This window comes from Pipistrellus hanaki (genome assembly GCF_964339955.1).
Source record: "Pipistrellus hanaki genome assembly, chromosome: 3".
Lineage (NCBI taxonomy): Eukaryota > Metazoa > Chordata > Mammalia > Chiroptera > Vespertilionidae > Pipistrellus > Pipistrellus hanaki.
The window spans coordinates 176,380,983-176,401,680 of NC_140505.1; the positions used below are offsets into that span (position 1 = coordinate 176,380,983).

At 40.0% G+C, this 20,698-nt stretch overlaps 1 protein-coding gene across 2 annotated transcripts; it reads left to right on the forward strand.

Annotated features, from left to right (window-relative positions):
* The first annotated feature begins 7,373 nt into the window (after positions 1 to 7,373).
* On the forward strand, positions 7,374 to 19,029 carry SPIC (Spi-C transcription factor). 2 transcript variants are annotated; one of them, XM_084880087.1, is made up of 6 exons: positions 7,374 to 7,516; positions 9,155 to 9,179; positions 11,362 to 11,455; positions 13,998 to 14,062; positions 15,706 to 15,814; positions 18,464 to 19,029. In XM_084880087.1, exons 2-6 carry the CDS (start codon positions 9,177 to 9,179, stop codon positions 18,886 to 18,888), a joined length of 696 nt encoding a protein of 231 aa, XP_084736213.1. In that variant the 5' UTR covers positions 7,374 to 7,516; positions 9,155 to 9,176; the 3' UTR covers positions 18,889 to 19,029. The 2 variants fall into 2 exon arrangements, with proteins under 2 accessions (XP_084736213.1, XP_084736212.1); XM_084880086.1 differs by having other exon boundaries at positions 7,398 to 7,516; positions 13,950 to 14,062.
* The last annotated feature ends 1,669 nt before the right edge of the window (positions 19,030 to 20,698 follow it).

The window sequence follows — 20,698 nt, forward strand, 5'->3', positions numbered from 1 at the left end:
CTGAGGTTGGTTTTATTCTCCTCGCTATTTAATCTAATGGGAACAATGTCACCTTTTCTCTTTCCAAAGGACTGCCATGCTGGACCTAAGCTGAGGGCAATCCTTTGAAACACAAATATTCAGGCACATTAGCATTCAGTACCTCAAATCTGACAATTGCCTCTGTAACTTCCTCTTTCACGTGGGAATTCACACCATGACTAAAAAAGAAAAATAACTGAGCTCTTTGGTTTCTTATCAAACAAAATAAGTTAGAGTTTAAATAAACCAAATATATTTAAAATTAGCCGGGTCTGCCTTCAAATTTTTCCAAGTGGCACACCAAGAAACATAAACTTAGACAGTCCATATGTGCTATCTGATGGCAAAATCATGTCCATAAAAGTGTAGGGCTTCAAACAAGAAATGATATTTGGAATTGATTGGAGGCTGAGATGAGGGTGACAGAGCCAGTTCTCGAGACTTCTGTACTTTTTATTACTGTCATATATTTACATGGGTTGTATTTAAATTATGCTAGAGTTTTAATAGGATAAAAATTGTAATTTTACAACACTGATGAGTGTTTTCATTGTTCAAGGCAAAGTTGTTTCCTTAGAATTTTCTTTTTTGGAATCTTACCTGCTTTTTTAGATAACCTTCTTTTATATCCCTGTTCTCGCTGACTGTGGTTCTTTATTATTTAGTATGTCATTTGAAGCACATAGAAACACATGCATGTTGTCATTTTAATAAGATGAATACCCGTGAACCCATCTCCTGGTACAAGGGAAAGATAAGGGTGTACTCCTGAGAGGGAAAATGTGAAAAACTAAGCATTTTAAATAATTTGCTACTCTCTTTATCACCTCCCTGCTTGCCCGTTCCCAGGAGTAGCCAACAGCCCTAAACTTCCTGTTTATTATTCCCTTGGTTGACACATATACACATCAATCATAGAAAGATAGATGATAGACAGCAGAGAAAAAGAAAGGAAGGAAGAAGAAAAGAAGGAAGGATAGAAATAGGAAGAAAGGAAAGAAAGAGAAAAGAAAAGAGAAAGGGAAAAGATGGTTAAAACATATTTAGTTATTTGTTTGTGAACTCTAAAAATCCTGTCATATTTTAAGTTCTTCCCTGGGTTTTACTGTTTTCACTTAACATTCTTCTTCCCTGTAATGCATTTAGTTATAATTAATCCATTTTCATTCTTCTATATTATTCCATTATATGGTCATATCACAATTTATTTATTCTCTTGTCCTGGTGTACATATCTATCTATCTTATCTATCTATCTATCTATCTTGGTATCTGTATGGGTGTTTTTTTTTTTTTAATATTTTTTATTGATTTTTTACAGAGAGAAAGTGAGAGAGATAAAGAGCTAGAAACGTCGATGAGAGAGAGACATCGACCAGCTGCCTCCTGCTCATCCCCTACCGGGGATGTGCCCACAACCAATGCACATGCCCCTGACCAAAATTGAACCCGCGACCCCTCAGTCCGCAGGCCGACGCTCTATCCACTGAGCCAAACCGGTTTCAGCTCTATGGGTGGTTTTTTACTAGTCCTGTGTCAGAGGAGTTTCCTTTGTTGGTATGAACACTAGGAGGAGTTATTTGTGTGTTTTCTTTTGTTAGTTTGTTTTTTGTTAATCCACACCGGAGGATATAAAACCTTTCAAGAGCCCTTTGCCATAAGGCAATTATCAGTTATTCTTATTCTCATTCACAATCTTGCTCCATAGATAAGGATGCAAAGTCAGTTGAATGGTTAAAAGCTTTTGGTTGGAGTTAGGTAGGACTGGTTTGAAAACCTTCACACCTATACACACTAGCTGTGTGATCTTGAGTTAATCAGTTCACCTCTCCGAACCTCTATTTCTTCATCTGTGAAAATGAAGTGGGACCTAACATTTGTCAAGTGCCAGGACTATCTAAAGTACATTATATGGATTCACTCAGATTTTCACAGTAGCTCTATGTGGTAAAAAACAAACAAACAGGTCCCCCACCGTAGGGGCGGGGTGGGGGGGGGGTGGGGGGGGTGGGGGGAGGGTTTAGAAGAAAGCGCACTTCCGGTGCCCTTTCTCCTGCAAGCACCTGGGCCACGGACCCTCGTGCGAAGCGTGCGGTTTCTAAGCTGGAGTGATTCCTGCAGTGTTGGCTCCTCTCTCAAGGTTGGGAGGCAATAACCACCATCCCAGGAATTCTCAATAACTTTTTATTACTTAAGCAGAGAAAAAAAAAACAAACAAAAAAACAACAAACAAACAAACAAACAAAAACTATCTACATTTTACAGAGAAGAATCAGAGGTTAAGTGATTTGTCCAAGTTCACATAGATCTGGAGTCGCAATTAGAATTCAAGAATAATAATACTACCACGTAGCATTATTGTGAAGGTTAAACAATCCTTTATGATAACATGTATAAAGTAAATATATGATGAGAGTAACACAAAGGACAAGAGGGGATGAAAAAGGAATTATACCAAATATACTGATAAGTATATTCTTATGATATGCATGAAACGGTATAATCATAACTAGGGATAGTCTGTGATAAATTCAAAATGAATATTGTAATCCCTGAAGCAACCACTAAAAATAAATTACAGAAGTATATTATATCATACCATTCCATTACGTTATAGAAAAGCTAATAAAATGAAATAATAAAAATAATTCAAAAGGAAGCAGGAAATGAACAAAGAAACAAACGAATAGCCAGAGGATAGACTTAAATTTAACCTTATCAGCAATTACTAAATTAGATTAAAAAGCCGACATCGTGCCGAAACGGTTTGGCTCAGTGGATAGAGCGTCGGCCTGCGGACTGAAGGGTCCCGGGTTTGATTCCCGTCAAGGGCATGTACTTTGGTTTCGGGCACGCCCCCAGTGTGGGGTGTGCAAGAGGCAGCTGATCGATGTTTCTCACTCTCTATCCCTCTCTCTTCCTCTCTGTGAAAAATCAATAAAGTATACTTTAAAAAATTAAAAAAAAAAAGCAGACGTCTTTAACCTGGATAAGCACATGTTCTAACCAGAGAATTTTCTTGACCTTTCACCAGGATCACATACTCTTTCTCCATCACCTTTCTCTAAGTCATTTTCTCAGCACTTATCATTATCTCATACTTCTCTAGTTGTTGTTTTTTAAGTAATTTCTCCTCATTAGAACTTGTACTGGGCTGTCGGAATGAACATAAGACAGTTGGATAAATGAACCAAATAAAAAAGTGGCCTGAAAGGACATAGATTTGCGGACAATACAGGTTAAAAACTTATCAACCACAGATAGGGATTACATCTATCTATTTTATATATATTTAAAATGTATTTTTTATATATAATTATTACATATTTTTAAATATATATATTTTTATTAATTTAGGAGAGGAAGGGAGAAGGAGAAAGAAATAGAAACATCAATGATGCCGAAACCGGTTTGGCTCAGTGGTAGAGCGTCGGTCTGAGGACTGAAAGGTCCCAGGTTCGATTCCGGTCAAGGGCATGTACATTGGTTGCGGGCACATCCCCGGTGGGTGGTGTGCAAGAGGCAGCTGATCGACGTTTCTAGCTCTCTATCCCTCTCTCCTCCTCTCTGTAAAAAATCAATAAAATATATTTTTTAAAAAAAGAAAAAAGGAAAAAAAAAGAAACATCAATGATGACAGAGAATCATTGATAGGCCTCCTCCAGCACACCCCACACTGGGGATCTAGCCTGCAACCCGGACATATGTCAGAACCGGGAATTGAACTGTGACCTCTGATTCGTAGGTCAATCCACTGAACCATTCAGGCTTGATAGGATTATGTAAAAATATCTACATTTCAGAAGAGGATATTTTGCATAACAAAAACATGTCAACAAAGCAATTCATTTAGAACAATAGTCCCTATCAATAGTGAATTCAGATTCCAGAATGCTAAAATCTCTTCCCCACCCAGAAGATTTACTACAAATCCTGAGGTGTGCTTCCTTCTGGCTACACGTGACGGCTATTAAAGCTGCCGAAAGCTGTCTCTCGTTAAGGTGTTGCAGACTTGTGTGTCAGAGGAGTGGATGATTCCCACCTGGTACCAGTGGATGCTAGATTGGAAGGACAGGTAAGATGGATGGGCTGACAATGAAGCTTTATAGGTGGACGGATCACCCATAGTTTCCATCAGGGTGACTGGAAACCTTCGCAACGAAGCCTTCAAGCTAAAGAAGAAAACTTGACGCCCTCGGCAAAAGCAGGAGCTTCAAGCAGTTTACCGGTAGATCTCCACCCACAAACCTCTAGTCTACTAACTATTTGCTAAGCCTCTACTACGGGATCCAAGTGTGCAGGGAAAGCAATAGCATTTCCTCCTCTAAAATGAGCACTGGTTGTTTTGGTTGGAGCATCGGCTTGTGAACCAAATGTTTGATTTCTGAATTCCCTGCGAAAGGCACTTAACCCCAGTTTCAGGTATTGTGTTGTTGTTGTTCTTGTTAACCTTTGTTGTTGAAAATATTACATAGTTCCTTTTTTTCCCACTATTAACTTCTTCCAACCTGGCCCCGTCCCCCATTCCCTCACTCCCCCATTGTCTTTGTCCATGGGTTATGCATATATGCATACAAATTCATTGACTGGTCTCTTCCCACCCACCCTTCCCGCCTTCCCTCTGAGGTTCAACAGTCTGTTCAGGCTTCTATGTCGCTGGATCTATTTTAAAAAATATATATATATTTTTTATTGATTTTTTTTTTACAGAGAGGAAGGGAGAAGGATAGAGAGTTAGAAACATCAATCAGCTGCCTTCTGCACACTCTCTACCGGATATGTCCCCCAACCAAGGTACATGTCCTTGACCAGAATTGAACCTGGGATCCTTGAGTCCACGGACTGATGCTCTATCTACTGAGCCAAACCGGTTATGGCCATGTATTCTTTTGATGAGTGTTTTGGGTTTCTTAGGACAGTGTTTCCCAACCTTCTCTCATGATGAGAATCACCTGGTGGAGTTGTTAAAACACAGATTCCTGAATCCCAACTAAGAAGTGCTAAACTAGAATTTTTGGGAACATATAGGTAAAATTGTATACTTAACTAGTGCTCTAACACAGATGTTATATACAGAGCACTAAGTTAGGTATGCAATTTTACCTATATGTTCCCAAAAATTCTAGTTTAGCACTTCTTAGTTGGGATTCAGGAATCTGTGTTTTAACAACTCCACCAGGTGATTCTCATCATGAGAGAAGGTTGGGAAACACTGTCTTAGGATATATTCCTAGAGGTGGGATCACTGGGTCAAATGGAAGTTCCATTTTTAATTTTTTGAGGAAACTCCATACTGTTCTCCACAGTGGCTGTACCAGTCTGCATTCCCACCAGCAGTTCACTAGGGTTCCCTTTTCTCCACAACCTTGCCTACACTTGTCATTTGTTGATGATAGCCATTCTGACAGGTGTCAGTTGATACAACCAATGAATGGTACAACTGTTTACCAGTAGTAGTGCGCTCCTATGTAGTGGGCTCTTGTTATTTTGTTGATGGTTTCTTCTGCTGTGCAGAAGCTTTTTATTTTGATGTAGACCCATTTGTTTATTTTCTCCTTAGTTTCCATTGTCTTAAGAGATTTATCAGTAAACATAATGACACTAGAGATTTCTGAGATTTTGGTGCCTATGGCTTCTTCTAGGACTTACATGGTTTCATGTCTTACATTTAGGTCTTTTACCCATTTGGGGTTTATTCTTGTGTATGGTGTAAGTTAGTGGTCTAGTTTCTTTCTTTCTTTCTTTTCTTTTTTTTTTTTTTTTTTTTGCCTGTATCTGTCCAATTTTCCCAACACCATTTATTGAAGAGATTGTCTCTGCTCCAATGTATGCTCTTGCCTCCTTTGTCAAATAGGAATTGAACACAGTTGCTTGGGTCAATTTCTGCGTTCTCTGTTCTGTTCCATTGATCTATATGCCTGTTCTTGGGTCAGTACCAGGCTGTTTTGAGCACAGTGGCTTTGTAATATAACTTGAAATCTGGTATTGTGATTCCTCTAACTTTGTTCTTCTTTCTCAGCATTGCTGAAGTTGTTGTTTTTTTATGTTGTTCCATATAAATTTTTGGAGTGTTTGTTCTACATCTGTGAAATATGCTATTGGTATTTTAATAGGGATTGCATTGAGTCTGTAGATTGCTTTGGGTAATATGGGCAATTTAAAAAATATTGATTTCAGAGAGAGGAAGGGAGAAGGAGAGAGAGATAGAAATATCAATGATGAGAGAGAATCATTGATCAGTTGCCTCCTGCACATCCCACACTGGGGATTGAGCCTGCAACCCGGGTACGCACCTTGACCAGGAATTGACTGGGAATAGAACTGGGGTCCCTGGTTCCTAAGTCAACACTCAACCACTGAGACACACTGGCTGGAGTCCCTGGCCTCAGGGCCTTGGCTCATGTGGGAGGCAACCAATATGTATCTCTCTCATGTCAATGTTTCACTTTCCTTCCTTTACATTCTCCTAGGATCAATGGCAAAAATATCCTCAGGTGAGTATTATAAATAATAAATAAGAAAATAAGTAAGTAAATAAATAAATAATCAGTTGAGTATTATAAGTAAATAAGTAAATAAATAAGTAAATAAATAAATGAATAAATGAACTATGGTCAACAGAACTAAGGCTGGAATGAATAGTCTCCAATGCCAAGGCAAGGCCTATGCCTTTAAAAACTGTCAGGAAGGCCATCAGTAAATCACAGTAGGGGTAAAGAAGTTTGAGAGTAAAGAGACCCATTTGAGGAGATCAGAGTGAAACAGCTGCTAAATAGTCCAAACAAGAAAGGCCCTATATTGCCCTGCTGGCATGGCTCAGTGATAAGAGTATCGACTTATGAACCTGGAGGTCACAATTTGATTCCTGATCTGGGCACGTGCAGGGGGTGTGCAGGAGGCAGCCAATCAATGATTCTCTCTCTTATCTCTCTCTCTCTCTCTCTCTCTCTCTCTCTCTCTCTCTCTCTCTCTCTCTCTCTCTCTCTTCTCTCTCTCTCTCCCCCTCTCCCTTTCTCTCTGAAATCAATGAAAGTATATTTAAGAAAAATAAAAAAATACATATGAAAAAAAAAAAAAAAGGAGAGGCAATTAAGGTCCAGAATCAGGGGAGAAGTAACAGGAATAAAAAAAATAAAAAAATAAAAAGAGGAGGGGCAAGCATTGCATAGGTCAGAGTTTCCTTCCAATGGGGCTGTGCAGGCCTAAGGGTTGCAGCTTACACTGGATGGGGGTTTCATGGGGTTTGTTCTAATGCTTTCGGCCCATAGGATACAAACTATTCTGCGCCTCTTCAAAATATTAGCCCCTGGTGTCCACTGGCAGTATCATGAAATAGACATTATGATGGCACTGTATCTTTTAAAAAAAATCCCCTTTTGTAGCACTTCCTTAAAAACAGCTATTTAATGCAACTCTGCAGTGAGCTCTTGACAGCTCTGTCTTAACCATTCCGATATTCATGAAACATCATTGTAAAGGGTTGAGGTGCCTTCCTGGTAAGTGTTACGCTTATTTTTTTCAAAGCATCTTGTAAAAACGGTTATTAATTTTCTCCTTTGGTCTAACGAGTGTTTTCTATTTACTGCCTGTCCTGATAAGAGATATATTAAGCAGCTGAGTGATCAATACGTTTTCAAACTTTTTTCTTCCCTTTGAGTTTGTTACTTTTGAGAGTTGTGGCAGTTTTGTGGGGTATTGTAGTAAAAAAGGAGTAGCTTCATTTAAGTATTTAATTCAAAGTACAACACTCATGTATTTGCTTTGGCGCTTGTGAGTAGAGGCATATTTCATTAAAGTCATTGATGCGTGGCTTTTGAAAAAATACATTTCCCCCCAGTTTTTTTGAGGTACAATTAATGTATAATATTTTATAAAGTTAAGGTGTACAACATGATGATTTGATATAAACAATTATTAGGAAATGATGACCACAATAATATTAGTTAACACCCATCAGCTCAATAGTTTCCTATTTTATGGCTTTTCTTTTCGTATTCTCTTTTTACTGACATGATATAGTGATTTCAAAGAGCTGAACAGAATTTTTGTATTTGACTTATTGATGTGTTTTGGAAATGCATAATAATACCATTAGATCCCATCATCTCATTGTACAATGCCGTCGTATTAAATATTAGAGTAAACTCATTGTGTTTGCAGGATAGATGTTAACAACTTGTATAAACAGTTGTTAGGTGTGCTAAATGAATGATAAGCAATGTTAGTTACAATGTTGTTATGTGTATTTATCTGTGTGTGTGAAGTTTTATAGAAAGTATAGTTAAAAAGTTAAAAAACATTTAATGTGGATCAGTGTGATAATTGTTTATTTAAAACAAAATCTGAATTACTTACAGGGATAAGAAGAAGATAATATAAAATTATGGATCAGGGTTCTTAATTCAGGATTTTAGGAAGTCCATGGGTGGGTTTAAAAGGCTATATCTTATTTGTGATATAATTTTTACATTTTATAAGAGAAAAAGTGTGTCTTGCCCTATCCGGTTTGGCTCAGTGGCTAGAGCATTGGCCTGCAGACTCAAGGGTCCCAGGTTCAATTCTGGTCAAGGGCATGTACAATACCTTTGTTGCAGGCACATACCCAGTAGAGAGTGTGCAGGAGGCAGCTGATCGATGGATGTTTCTCTCTCATCGATGTTTCTAACTCTCTCTCTCTCTCCCTTTCTCTCTGTAAAAAATCAATTTTTAAAAAAAGTGTGTCTTTCACCAGATTCTCTGAAGGCTATATAACATCAGAAATGTTTTAAAAAATTACTGCTAAAAATAAATAGCTATGTGTAAGGTAGAAAATGATTTTGATTATCAGAATTTAGAAATACTTTTAAATATTTAAATATATACCTGAGTTGTTTCTGTATTCTCCTATATGCTAAACCATGTAGGAAATTAATTCTATTTAGTTTTTTAAATTGAAGAAGTTTTGTAATGCTAGAACAGCAAAAAAAAAAATGTTTATAGGAAGAAAATTTGTACTCATCATATAGGATTCAGATGGTGCTTTTGGTTTATGTAAGACATTTTTAGAAAAAAATTTGAGTAAGATCTTTCAAGTCAGAGGAAAATTAAATAGAGACACTTTGTAATTTCAGTTTTTAAATCTTAATCTTTTTCAGAATTGCCAAATTAATAAGAAGTATGGTAAGTGGTCATTTAAAAATCTTTATTCATCCTCCATTTTGAAAATACATGGATCAGATTAATAAGAGCAAGCAATGGCTTGCACAACAGTTCTACTTTAAATTATTTATTTACTAGAGGCCTGATACATGAAATTTGTGTGTGTATGGGGCGGTCCCCTCAGCCTGTCCTGCACTCTTTTCAAACCGGGAATTGGATATCCCTTTCACAATCTGGGACCACTGGCTCCTAACCGCACACCTGCCTGCCTGCCTGCCTGCCCCTAACCACTCTGCATGCCTGTCTGATCGCCCCTAACCCCTCTGTCTGCCAGCTAGGTCTCCACTAACTGCGCTTCCCTGCCAGCCTGATCACCCCTAACTGCAATTGCCCCTACCTGCCCTTTCTGCATGCTTGCTTGCCCCTAATTGCTCCCTACTGCCAGCCTGATCGCCCTTAACTGCCTCTGCCTCAGCCCCCTCTGTGGCTTTGTCTGGACGAAAGGAAGGACGACCAGAAGATGTCCAGTTGACCCAGTCTACTTAGCATATTACCTTTTTATTAGTATAGATTTTTTTTTATTTCAGGGAGGAAGGGAGAGGGAGAGAGAAATAGAAACATCATTGATGAGACGATCATTGATTGGCTGCCTCCAGCACACCCCCTACTGGGGATCAAACCCAAAACCCAGATATGTGCCCTTGACCGGACTTGAACCCAGGACCCTTCAAGATTTAAAAACCAAAATTAAAAAGTGTCTCTATTTAATCAGTCTGCAGGCTGATGCTCTATCCACTGAGACAAACCGGCTAGGGCTATTTTTTGAAATTCAGAGAATTTCGGCCCTGGCAAGTTTGGCTCAGTGGGTGGAGCATCACCCCTGGTACCAAAGGGCGCCATGTCTTGGTTGCAGGCTTGATTAGAGGCATTTGTGGGAGGCAACCAATTGCATCAGTGCTTATTTCTCTGTCTCTCCCCCTCCCTTTCACTCTCTAAAAATCAATGGAAAAATATTCTTGGTTGAGGATGAACAAAAGAAAAAAGAAATTAAGAGCATTTTGTTCTTAAGTAACATTTCAGATTCTGTTTGATTAAAGATAATTTTTTTATATTTTATTGATTTTTTTTACAGAGGAAGGGAGAGGGATAGAGAATTAGAAACATCGGTGGGAGAGAAACATTGATCAGCTGCCTCCGCACACCTCCTACTGGTACATGCCCTTGACCAGAATCGAACCTGGGACCTTTCAGTCCACAGGCTGATGCTCTATCCACAAAGATAATTAATTTTTATCCCTTTTTCCAAATCAATCTCCAGTTATACAATTTCTTGAAAAATTTTATAAGAATGTTAAAATACTTTCTATAGCTACAAGGAGGTAGGCAGTTTGATTCCTGGTCAGGGCACATGCCCAGGTTGGAGGCTCAATCCCCAGCATGAAGTGTGTAGGAGGCAGTTGATTGATGATGATTCTTTTTTTTTTTTTTTTTTTTTTTTTTTTGATGATGATTCTTTTTTAAAATTTTAATCCTCACCTTCACCCGAAGATATTTTTCCATTGATTTTTAGGGAGATGAACAGACATAAACATCCATGTGAGAGAAACACATGATTGGTTGCCTCCTGCATCAGGGCCCAGGCCTGGGAGGAGCCTGCAACCCAGGTAGGTGCCCTTGACCAGAACTGAACCCAGTATCCTTCAGTCTGCAGGCTGATGCTCTACCTACTGAGCCAAACCAGCTATGGCAATAATGTTTCTATCTAATCAGTTCTCTCTCTCTCTCTCTCTCTCTCTCTCTCTCTCTCTCTCTCTCTCTCCCCCCCCCCCCCCCCCTTTCTTTTCCTGTTATCCTAAAAATCAATAAAAAAGATGAAAAAAATACTATACTATATAGTATGAATACTGGTCTCCAAATATGATATTATAGAGCACTGGCTCTCAATCAGGGTTGAATTTGTCCCCAGGGGTATATTTGACTATATTTGAGACATTTTGTCTGTCAGAGCTATTGGAGTACTCCTGGAAGGTAGTAAGTGGATGGAAGCCTGGGTTTCTGCTAAACATCCCACAATGCCCAGGACAGGGTCTACTTTCCCCCCAAAAAAAGACTTGGCCAACCTAAAATGTCAATAGTGCCATGGTTGAGAAACCCTCCAACTGGTAATTTTTGCAACTCCAGAGTGTTGCCATTGTTCTTACAGGCTTCTGTCGAACAAGATCGGCTGGGCCAAGCATTTGAAGATGCTTTTGACGTGTTGAGGCAACATTCAACTGGCAATCTTCAGTACCCTCCAGGTAAGATGTTAGCCCCTTCTACTGCTGCCACATCAAATGGCTGGCTGGTAACATACATATGCAAGAATAATGATAAGAACAGAGAAGACCGTTTTTTACCCAATGCAGCTAGAATTAATTTTTTTTTAAAATATATTTTATTGATTTTATACAGAGAGGAAGGGAGAGATAGAGAGTTAGAAACATCGATGAGAGAGAGTCATCGATCAGCTGCCTCTTGCACACCCCCTACTGGGGATATGCCCGCAACCAAGGTACATGCCCCTGACCGGAATCGAACCCGGGACCTTTCAGTCCCCAAGCCTACGCTCTATCCATTGAGCCAAACTGGTCTCGGCTAGAATTAATTCTAACAAAGGCAAAATGCATCCAGGGTTGCCTAGCCTAAATCAATCTAAAGTCTTATATATAAAATGCAGAATACATAGAGAATGACATTCCACACAGGAATACTAAGACATATGATTCTTTTTTATTAAGTACTAAAGGCCTGGTGCACAAAATTCATGCACAAAGGCAGAGGGGTCCCTCAGCCTTGCCTGTACCTCTTGCAAACCAGGACCCCTTGGAGGATGTCTGACTGCTGGTTTAGGCCTGATCCCACAGGGATCTCTGCAGGATTGGGCCTAAATCTGCAGTCGGACATTCTTCTCACAATCTGGGACTGCTGGCTCCTCACCTCTTGCCTGCCTGCCTGCCTGCCTGATCACCCCTAACCACTTATCTGCCTGCCTGATTGCTTCTAACCACCTGCCTGCCTGCATGATCATCCCTAACCACTCTCCTGCCTGCCTGATCGCCCCTAACCACTCTGCATACCTGCCTGATTGTCCCTAACCACTCTGCCTGCCTGTCTGATTGCTCCTAATGACTCTGCCTGCCTGCCTGATCACCCCTAACAACCTCTGCCTCAGCCCCTGCTGCTGTGGCTTCATTCAAAAGGACATCTGGAATGACATTCGGAAGGTCATTTGGCTGTCTGGTCTAATTGGCATATTATGCTTTTATTTTTATGGATGTTGACATTTTCATTTTCAGAAAGGGCTTTTCAATTCTAAATTTTTTTATTTTTTATTTTATTATTTTTTTAAAATATATTTTATTGATTTTTTACAGAGAGGAAGGGAGAGGGATAGAGAGCTAGAAACATCGATGAGAGAGGAACATTGACCAGCTGCCTTCTGCACACCCCCTACTGGGGATGTACCCGCAACCAATGTACATGCCCTTGACCGGAATCAAACATGGGACCTCTCAGTCTGCAGACCGACGCTCTATCCACTGAGCCAAACCGGTTTTGGCTCTAATTTATTTTAAAAGACCTTCCACCCAAGAAAAATATATTTTACTGGAAAAAATAAGTATGCTATTTTTTTGTACCTATTATCCCATAGACTATATAGATGTATAGCATAAATGAGATGCAGATATTTTAAAAATTGAGTTTACACATGGTATTGCCGGAAATTCCAAGATATAAGAACTCATGCGTTCTCATCCTGCAAGGAGCGTGTACTCTTGTGGAAGAAATGGAATATGTAAAAACTTATCTGTAATACCAGCATAGTTCAATAAACACCCTAGGGAAATGCTAAGTGATGAAAAGAACATGGTGGAAACAATCCTGTCTCATAAAGAGGTAATATGCCAGTTGAGCGTCATTCCAACACACTAGATGGCTGCCCCCATGTGGACATGAGATGGCGACTACAAGATGGCCAGAAGGGGAGGGCAGTTGTGGGCGATCAGGCCAGCAGGGGAGGGTAATTAGGGGCTAGTGGGCTGGCAGAGGAGGACAGTTGTGGGGGACCCAGGCCTGCAGGGGAGGGCAGTTGTGAGGGACAAGGCCTATAGGGGAGGGCAGTAGTGGGTGACCAGGCTGGCAACAGAGGGTAGTTAGGGGTGACCAGCCCAGCAAGGAAGGGAAGTTGGGAGCAACCAGGTCTGCAGGGGAGGACAGTTAGGGGCAATTGGGCTGGCAAGGTAGGGCAGTTAGGGGCAAACAGGCTGGCAAGGGAGGGAAGTTAGAGGTGACCAGGCCTGCAGGGGAGGATAGTTAGGGGCAACCAGGCCTACAGGGAAGGGCAGTAGGGGGTGACTAGGCCAGCAGGAGAGGGCAGTTAGGGGCAATAGGGCCAGCAGGGGGGCAGTTAGGCATCAATCAGGCTGGCAGAGGAGTGGTTATGGGTCATCAGGCTGGCAGGCAGATGTAATTTGGGGCAATCAGACAGGCAGGCAGATGTGGTTAGGGGCAATCAGACAGGCAGGCAGGTGAGCAGTTGGGAACCAGCAGACCTGGATTATGAGAGAGATGCCCGACAGTCAGACATCCCTCGAGAGGTCCCAGATTGGAGAGGGCGCAGGCTGGGCTGTGGAACACCCCCTGCCCCCATGCACTAGGCCCCTAGTTGCATACATAAACATATACGTATAAGCACATATACACACAAACATAAACTTTATCTTTTTAAATTTCTTTTTGCTTTTACATTAGATTGCAAAGACTACGTGACTGTCTTCAACCACTGCCCTCCTGTCGTAGGAAGTCCCAGCTACTACAGTTTGCTTCCATCAGAGCAACCTGTCTATAACTGGAAAACAGTGTTTGTGAGTATACACACCAGGAGGCCTCCCTCCTCCCCCTCCATCCCCCCTCAGTAACAGGTAAATTTCCCTTTTGCACCAGATTTCCCCTTGGCTCTTGTTGTATGCTAGCTGAAACCCAGCTGAAAGACAGCACAGACTGCAAATGCTTACTCATGGCCACCATCAATCAGGGTATGAATTTGACAGGCAATGTGGGCGGTGCTGAGCGGTGCTGTGAAGAAGGGAACTGCCCTTTGCTATTGCTCCTCACCCAGCCGCAGACTGGTTCGAATGACTTCTAGAAAGAGGAGGTGCTTTCAGGATCTAACATCACTGCTTCTCTTAAGTCCATCTGGAAAATTGCAGAACAGCTATGATGGGTCCCTAAAAACCAGAGGGCAAAGGCCCTGACATCCCTGCCCTGGCTTTACCTACAATTTTGTATTCATCTGTTCTATTCCCCCACCCCCCAAGCACTAACTACATGTATTGGGCCAATTAATTTATATTTTAGTAGCTTCCTGCAAAAGTAAATATCCCCACCATCTCCCCCCATTCGTGTGTTCTTCTTTTTTTAAAATATATTTTATTGATTTTTGTACAGAGAGGAAGGGAGAGAGATAAAGAGCTAGAAACATCGATGAGTGAGAGTCATCGGTCAGCTGCCTCTTGTACACCCCCTACTGGGGATATGCCTGCAACCAAGGTACATGCCCTTGACCAGAATTGAACCCGGGACCTTTAAGTCCCCAAGCCAACACTCTATCCATTGAGCCAAACAGGTTTCGGCTCATGTGTTCTTTTACATTGTTCTGATGTGTCCATTTTAGTAAAGCAGTCTTAATGTAGTGGGGAGTAAATAGGAAATGATTTTTCCTTTTCTTCTGTCATTATTTGCAACCGTGCTATGCAAAAATCTTCTTTTCTGACCCTGCAAATTGTTCTGTCATGGCCTTTCCACGAGACATTTCTTTGAAGAGGGAGTTTTTGCTTCCAGCTTAAGCTCTTCTGACTCCATTTAGGGTTGCCAGGTAAAATACAGGATGCCCAATATTTCTATTTGCTAAATCTGGCAACCCTCCTTCTGCTTCGATACACACACTGCACTGCTCTTGTGGCTGGGAAGTCCTTGCCTGTTGGGTAGCCCTGTTGCATGGGGCGTGGTAAGATCACTCAAGTTCAGCCCCTTCCATCCATGTAGATCCACATGCCCTTGTCCTACGGTATGGTAGGAACTCCTGTCCCCTTTCTTCGCTCTGCCTTCCTTTGGTTGCCATCTTTCTCCTCTTATCTCCTCTTGCCTGGATGGGCATTTAAAGCAAGAATGGAAATCCATCTCTCCTTTTTGCTGACACTTAAATTCAGCAAAACTGATTCTTTTTGGACTTGTGTTCTCATTGGTATTTTTAGGGGAGAGAAGCCACCCCCTGTCCTTCCTCATATGGAGAGGACACTATGGAACTCCTCAGAAACCCAAAGATGACCCTCCATCGCTAGGTCCTCTGCATATATGCTAGTTCTGCCCTAGGAGGGATGTGGCTGCAGCTGAGGGGTAGTGCTTTGGAGAGTCTGGAGGATGCTTAACACTCTTGTCCCCCAGCTTTTGACTTTAGCCACATACAATAGAAAGTCCCACTTAACTCCCTGCTGCTTTCTTTGTATAGAACCATCCTGTGGACCTCCGTCTTGAAGGGAATATTCATCCATCTCTGCAGAACATCCCTGAAAACCAGGTGGTACAAGCTCCTGTTCTCCAGCAAAAGGGAGGAAAAGGTACATGGATCCATCATGTAAAAGAACCGGGTCCCCCTCAAAGCAGTTTTAAGGGGGAATTGTATTTGCAAGATATTCTCTAATCACGGTTGAGAATAATTTAACTCAGACAGACTGAACTACTCCAAGCTGTTCATCTCGGATGAGCTTTCCTATTGCTTCATAGAGATATTGTAAAGCTGCAAAGTATCCATTTAGCTCAACTAAATACATAATGTATATATATTGTATTTTAGGTATCGAAAGGGGAATTTTTCACAAGTTATTTTAGAATTCTTATTCCAGTTGTGAAGTCCTTGGGATAAAAATCATCTTTATTTTTTTATTTTATTTTTTTTAATTTTTTAAAAAATATATTTTATTGATTTTTTACAGAGAGGAAGGGAGAGAGATAGAGAGTTAGAAACGTCAATGAGAGAGAAACATCAACCAGCTGCCTCTTGCACACCCCCTACCGGGGATGTGCCCACAACCAAGGTACATGTCCTTGACCGGAATAGAACCGGGACCTTTCAGTCCGCAGTCTGACGCTCTACCACTGAGCCAAACCGGCTTCGGCTCATCTTCTTTATTAAGTTTTCTGCAAAAAAATGTTTTATAATAATTTGATATTTTGCCGAAACCGGTTTGGCTCAGTAGATAGAGCGTCAGCCTGCAGACTGAAAGGTCCCAGGTTCGATTCCAGTCAAGGGCATGTACTTTGGTTGCGGGCACATCCCCGGTAGGGGGTGTGCAAGAGGCAGCTGATCGATGATTCTCTCTCATCGATGTTTCTAACTCTATCCCTCTCTTTTCCTCTCTGTAAAAAATCAATATAATATATTAAAAAAATAATAATTTGATATTTTATAAATTTGAACTTCTGATGTGAGAGAAACATGGATCAGTTGCCTCCCATATGCCCCCAACCAGGGATTGAACAGAAAACCTAGGTTATGTGCCCTGACCAGGAATCGAACCCTCAACCTTTAGGTGTATGGAACAACACTCCAACCTAGTCACCTGGCCAGGACATCCTTTAGAATATGCATGTTTGTATATGCAAAAAGTAAGAAAAACACTTTCTAGAAATATGTAGGATAGACTAGAACTTTTACTTTTCACTTTATGCTTCTCCTTAATCATTTATCATGAGCATATAATATTTTATTAAAAAATAAAAATTTAAACATTTTTTTTAAAAAAGCTGAGGATCCATTATAATTTTTTAAAATATATTTTATTGAGTTTTTACAGAGAGGAAGAGAGAGAGATAGAGAGTTAGAAACATCGATGAAAGAGAAACATCGATCAGCTACCTCTTGCACACCCCCAACTGGGGAGGTTCCCACAACCAAGGTACCTGCCCTTGACCGGAATTGAACCTGGGACCTTTCAGTCCGCAGGCGGAGGCTCTATCCACTGTGCCAAACCGGTTTCGGCTGGATCCATTATAATTGATTTAACCACTGGATAAGAGGCAGTGAGTTTGTTTAAGGTTGTGACTTTTAATTCATGATTTGTTTTTGGTAAGTCCCTTTCATTTCTCAGTTCATAAACTCAAGATAATACAATGCAAAAGATAATTGTAAAAAAAAAAAAAAACCTTTGAGGTTTTTGGATGACTCATGACTGATGCAAGAGTATGTCTCCCCCGTGGCTATTTAAAATGGTTTGGAAATCCACTATTTTAATTTCTCAAGGGGGAAATGGAATTTGGCCATGGATTTATTTTATTTAATTTATTTTTTTAAGCTCCTGACAGATCTGATGAGGCATGGCATTTGTAGGCCAAACCCCAAGTTACAAAACGGGTGGTCACCTCTGTTCCCTGTTCCACTAAAAATATCCCATTAACCAACCAAAAACCACAACAAATCTTCCCGAAGTTTCCTGTCTAGTAGTTCTAAAATATAAAGGGCTAGGCTCCTAACGAGAAACACTCTGGCAGTACCATTTTATGTAACCGTAATGAAAAAATATTACAGTGCCCATTGTCATTGCTCATAAACAGTATTCAAATGTCATGAAGATATTTCAGCATTTTCCACACCAGTTTTCTCTATACTTGATTTTTCAAGAAATTATGCAGACCCAGAGTTCGAATTTTTACCTTAGTCTCTGCTATTGAATTCACTTAGATTTGCATAATGTTTTGCCTTTGACAAAAAGGATTCATACTCCTTACCTCATTTTGACAACTCATTTGAATAAAGACCTTCAAATGACTTGCTTTCTGAAAATAGCTTTTGGGGCTTCTCTTTAAGACCACTACATTTGGTCACCCATTTTGCTCAGTTTCTTTGGTCTGTAGAAAGTTTTAACACTTGATACAAAAATACTAGTTAAGATTTAGCTAGATAAAAGACCACATGAGCAATGGGAGATTCAGGTAAAGAGGTTCCAGGCTTCTTTATCATTGAAGGATGATGCAGGATTTTTTGACAATTCCCCAACAAATAAAGGTCCAGTTGAAAGTTCAAAGTCCAAAAGACCCTTGACTTTCAAGTCCCATAAAACGATGCCCTAAATGCATGCCTATGTGAATGAGAAGGAGGAAAACCAGTCCCAGAACAGCTTTTCATGTTGTCGTCAGTCAATAAACTCTTCCTGAGAATGTTCCTTGGTACTGCAGTGAGTAGAGTGTGATGTTGTTTTCCTCCATTTTAGGCAGGAAGAAGCTCCGACTGTTTGAATACCTTTATGAATCTTTGTGTAATCCTGAGATGGCATCTTGTATTCAGTGGGTAGATAAAACCAAAGGCATCTTTCAGTTTCTATCAAAAAACAAAGAAAAACTTGCCCAACTTTGGGGCAAAAGAAAAGGCAACCGGAAGACCATGACTTACCAGAAAATGGCCAGAGCCCTGAGGAATTATGGAAGAACTGGGGAAATCACCAAAATCCGGAGAAAACTAACTTACCAATTCAATGAGGCCATTCTCCAAAGACTCTCTCCATCTTATTTCTTGGAAAAAGACATTTACTCACAGTACGTTCAACCTGGTCAAGGATATTTGAGTTTAAACAGCTGGAATGCAAATTGTAACTATCCGTATACCAATTACTATGAGCTGAGTTACCCTAATTGCTAAATATAATCTTACATATTATGATTTCCTAACATCAGAAATCCCCAAACCCACAATACAATGTATAACTAATAAATTATAGAATTATATACTACATAATTTTATTAACCAGTCACCCTAATAGAATTCAATAAAAATTAAAAAACGGAAATATTTATAAATTTCATTATTTTTTTCTTTTATATTTAAATCCTTATTGTTCAGTATTACACATATGCCCTCTTTTCCCTTCTAGCCCACCCCAGCCCTTCATCACCCTATTGTGTGTGTCCATGCATTATGCATATATGCATACAAGCTCTATGGTTGATCTATTCCCACCCACCATTCCTCTGAGATTCTATATAGTCTGTTCCATGCTTCTATGTTTCTGGATCTATTTTGTTCATCAGTTTATTTTGTTCATTAGGTTCCACATATGAATGATTTCATGTGATACTTGTCTTTCTCTGACTGGCTTGTTTTGCTTAGCACAATACTCTCCAGATTCCTCCATGATGTCTCAAAGGGTAAGAGACCCTTCCTTTTTACTGCTGCATAGTATTCCATGGTGTAAATGTACCACAGCTTTTTTATATGCTTATCTCCTGATGGGCATTTGGCTTGTTTCCAGATCTTAGCTATTGTAAATTGCACTGCTATGAACACAGGGGTGCATACATTCTTTCTGGGTGATGTTTTGGCTTTCTTAGGATATATTCTAGAAGAGGGATTACTGGGCCAAATGGCAATTCCATATTGAATTTTTTGAGGAAACTCCACAATGTTTTCCATAATGGCTGCACCAGTCTACATTCCCACCAGCAGTCTACTAGGGTTCTCTTTTCTCCACACCCCCACCAGCACTTGTCATTTGTTGATATGTTGATGGTAGCTATTCTGACAGGTGTGAAGTGATACCTCATTGTTGTTTTAATTTGTATCTCTGTTGACCAGTGATTTTGAGCATTTTTTCATATGTCTTTTGGCCATCTGTATGTCCACTTTGGAGACGTGTCTATTTAGGTTTTTTGCCCATTTTTAATTTGGATTGTTAGTCTTCCTTTTGTTAAGTTGAATGAGTTCCTTATATATTTTAGATAATAGCTCTTTATCAGTTGTATCATTGCCAAACATTTTCCCACTCAGTAGGTTGCCTTTTCATTTTGTTGACAGTTTCTTTTGCTGTGCAGAAGCTTTTTATTTTGATGCAGTCCCACTGGTTTATTTTCTCCTTAGTTTCCTTTGCCCTAGGAGATATATCTGCAAACATATTGCTATGAGAGATGTCTGAGATTCTGCTATGTATGGGTTTTATGGTTTCATGAGTAACATTTAAGTCTTTTATCTATTTTTAGTTATTTTTGTGCATGGTGTAAGTTGCTGGTCTAATTTCACTTTTTTTGCTTGTATCTGTCCAATTTTCCCAACATCATTTATTGAAGAAACGGTCTTGACTCCATTGTATGCTTTTGCCTCCTTTGTTATATCAATTGAACATAATGGCTTGGGTTGATTTCTGGGGTCTCTGTTCTGTTCCATCTCTCTATATGTCTGTTCTGTGGCAGTACCAGGCTGTTTTGATTACAGTTGCTTTGTAGTATAATTTGATATCTGGTGTTGTGATCCCTCCAACTTTGTTTTTCTTTCTCAGTATTACTGTAGCTATTTGAGATTTTTTTTGTTGTTGTTGTTGTTCCATGTAAATTTTTGGAGTATTTGTTCTAATCTGTGAAATGTGCTAATGGTATTTTAATAGGCATTGCATTGGATCTGTAGGTTGCATTGGGTAGTATGGACATTTTAATGATATTGATTCTACCAGTCCATGAAC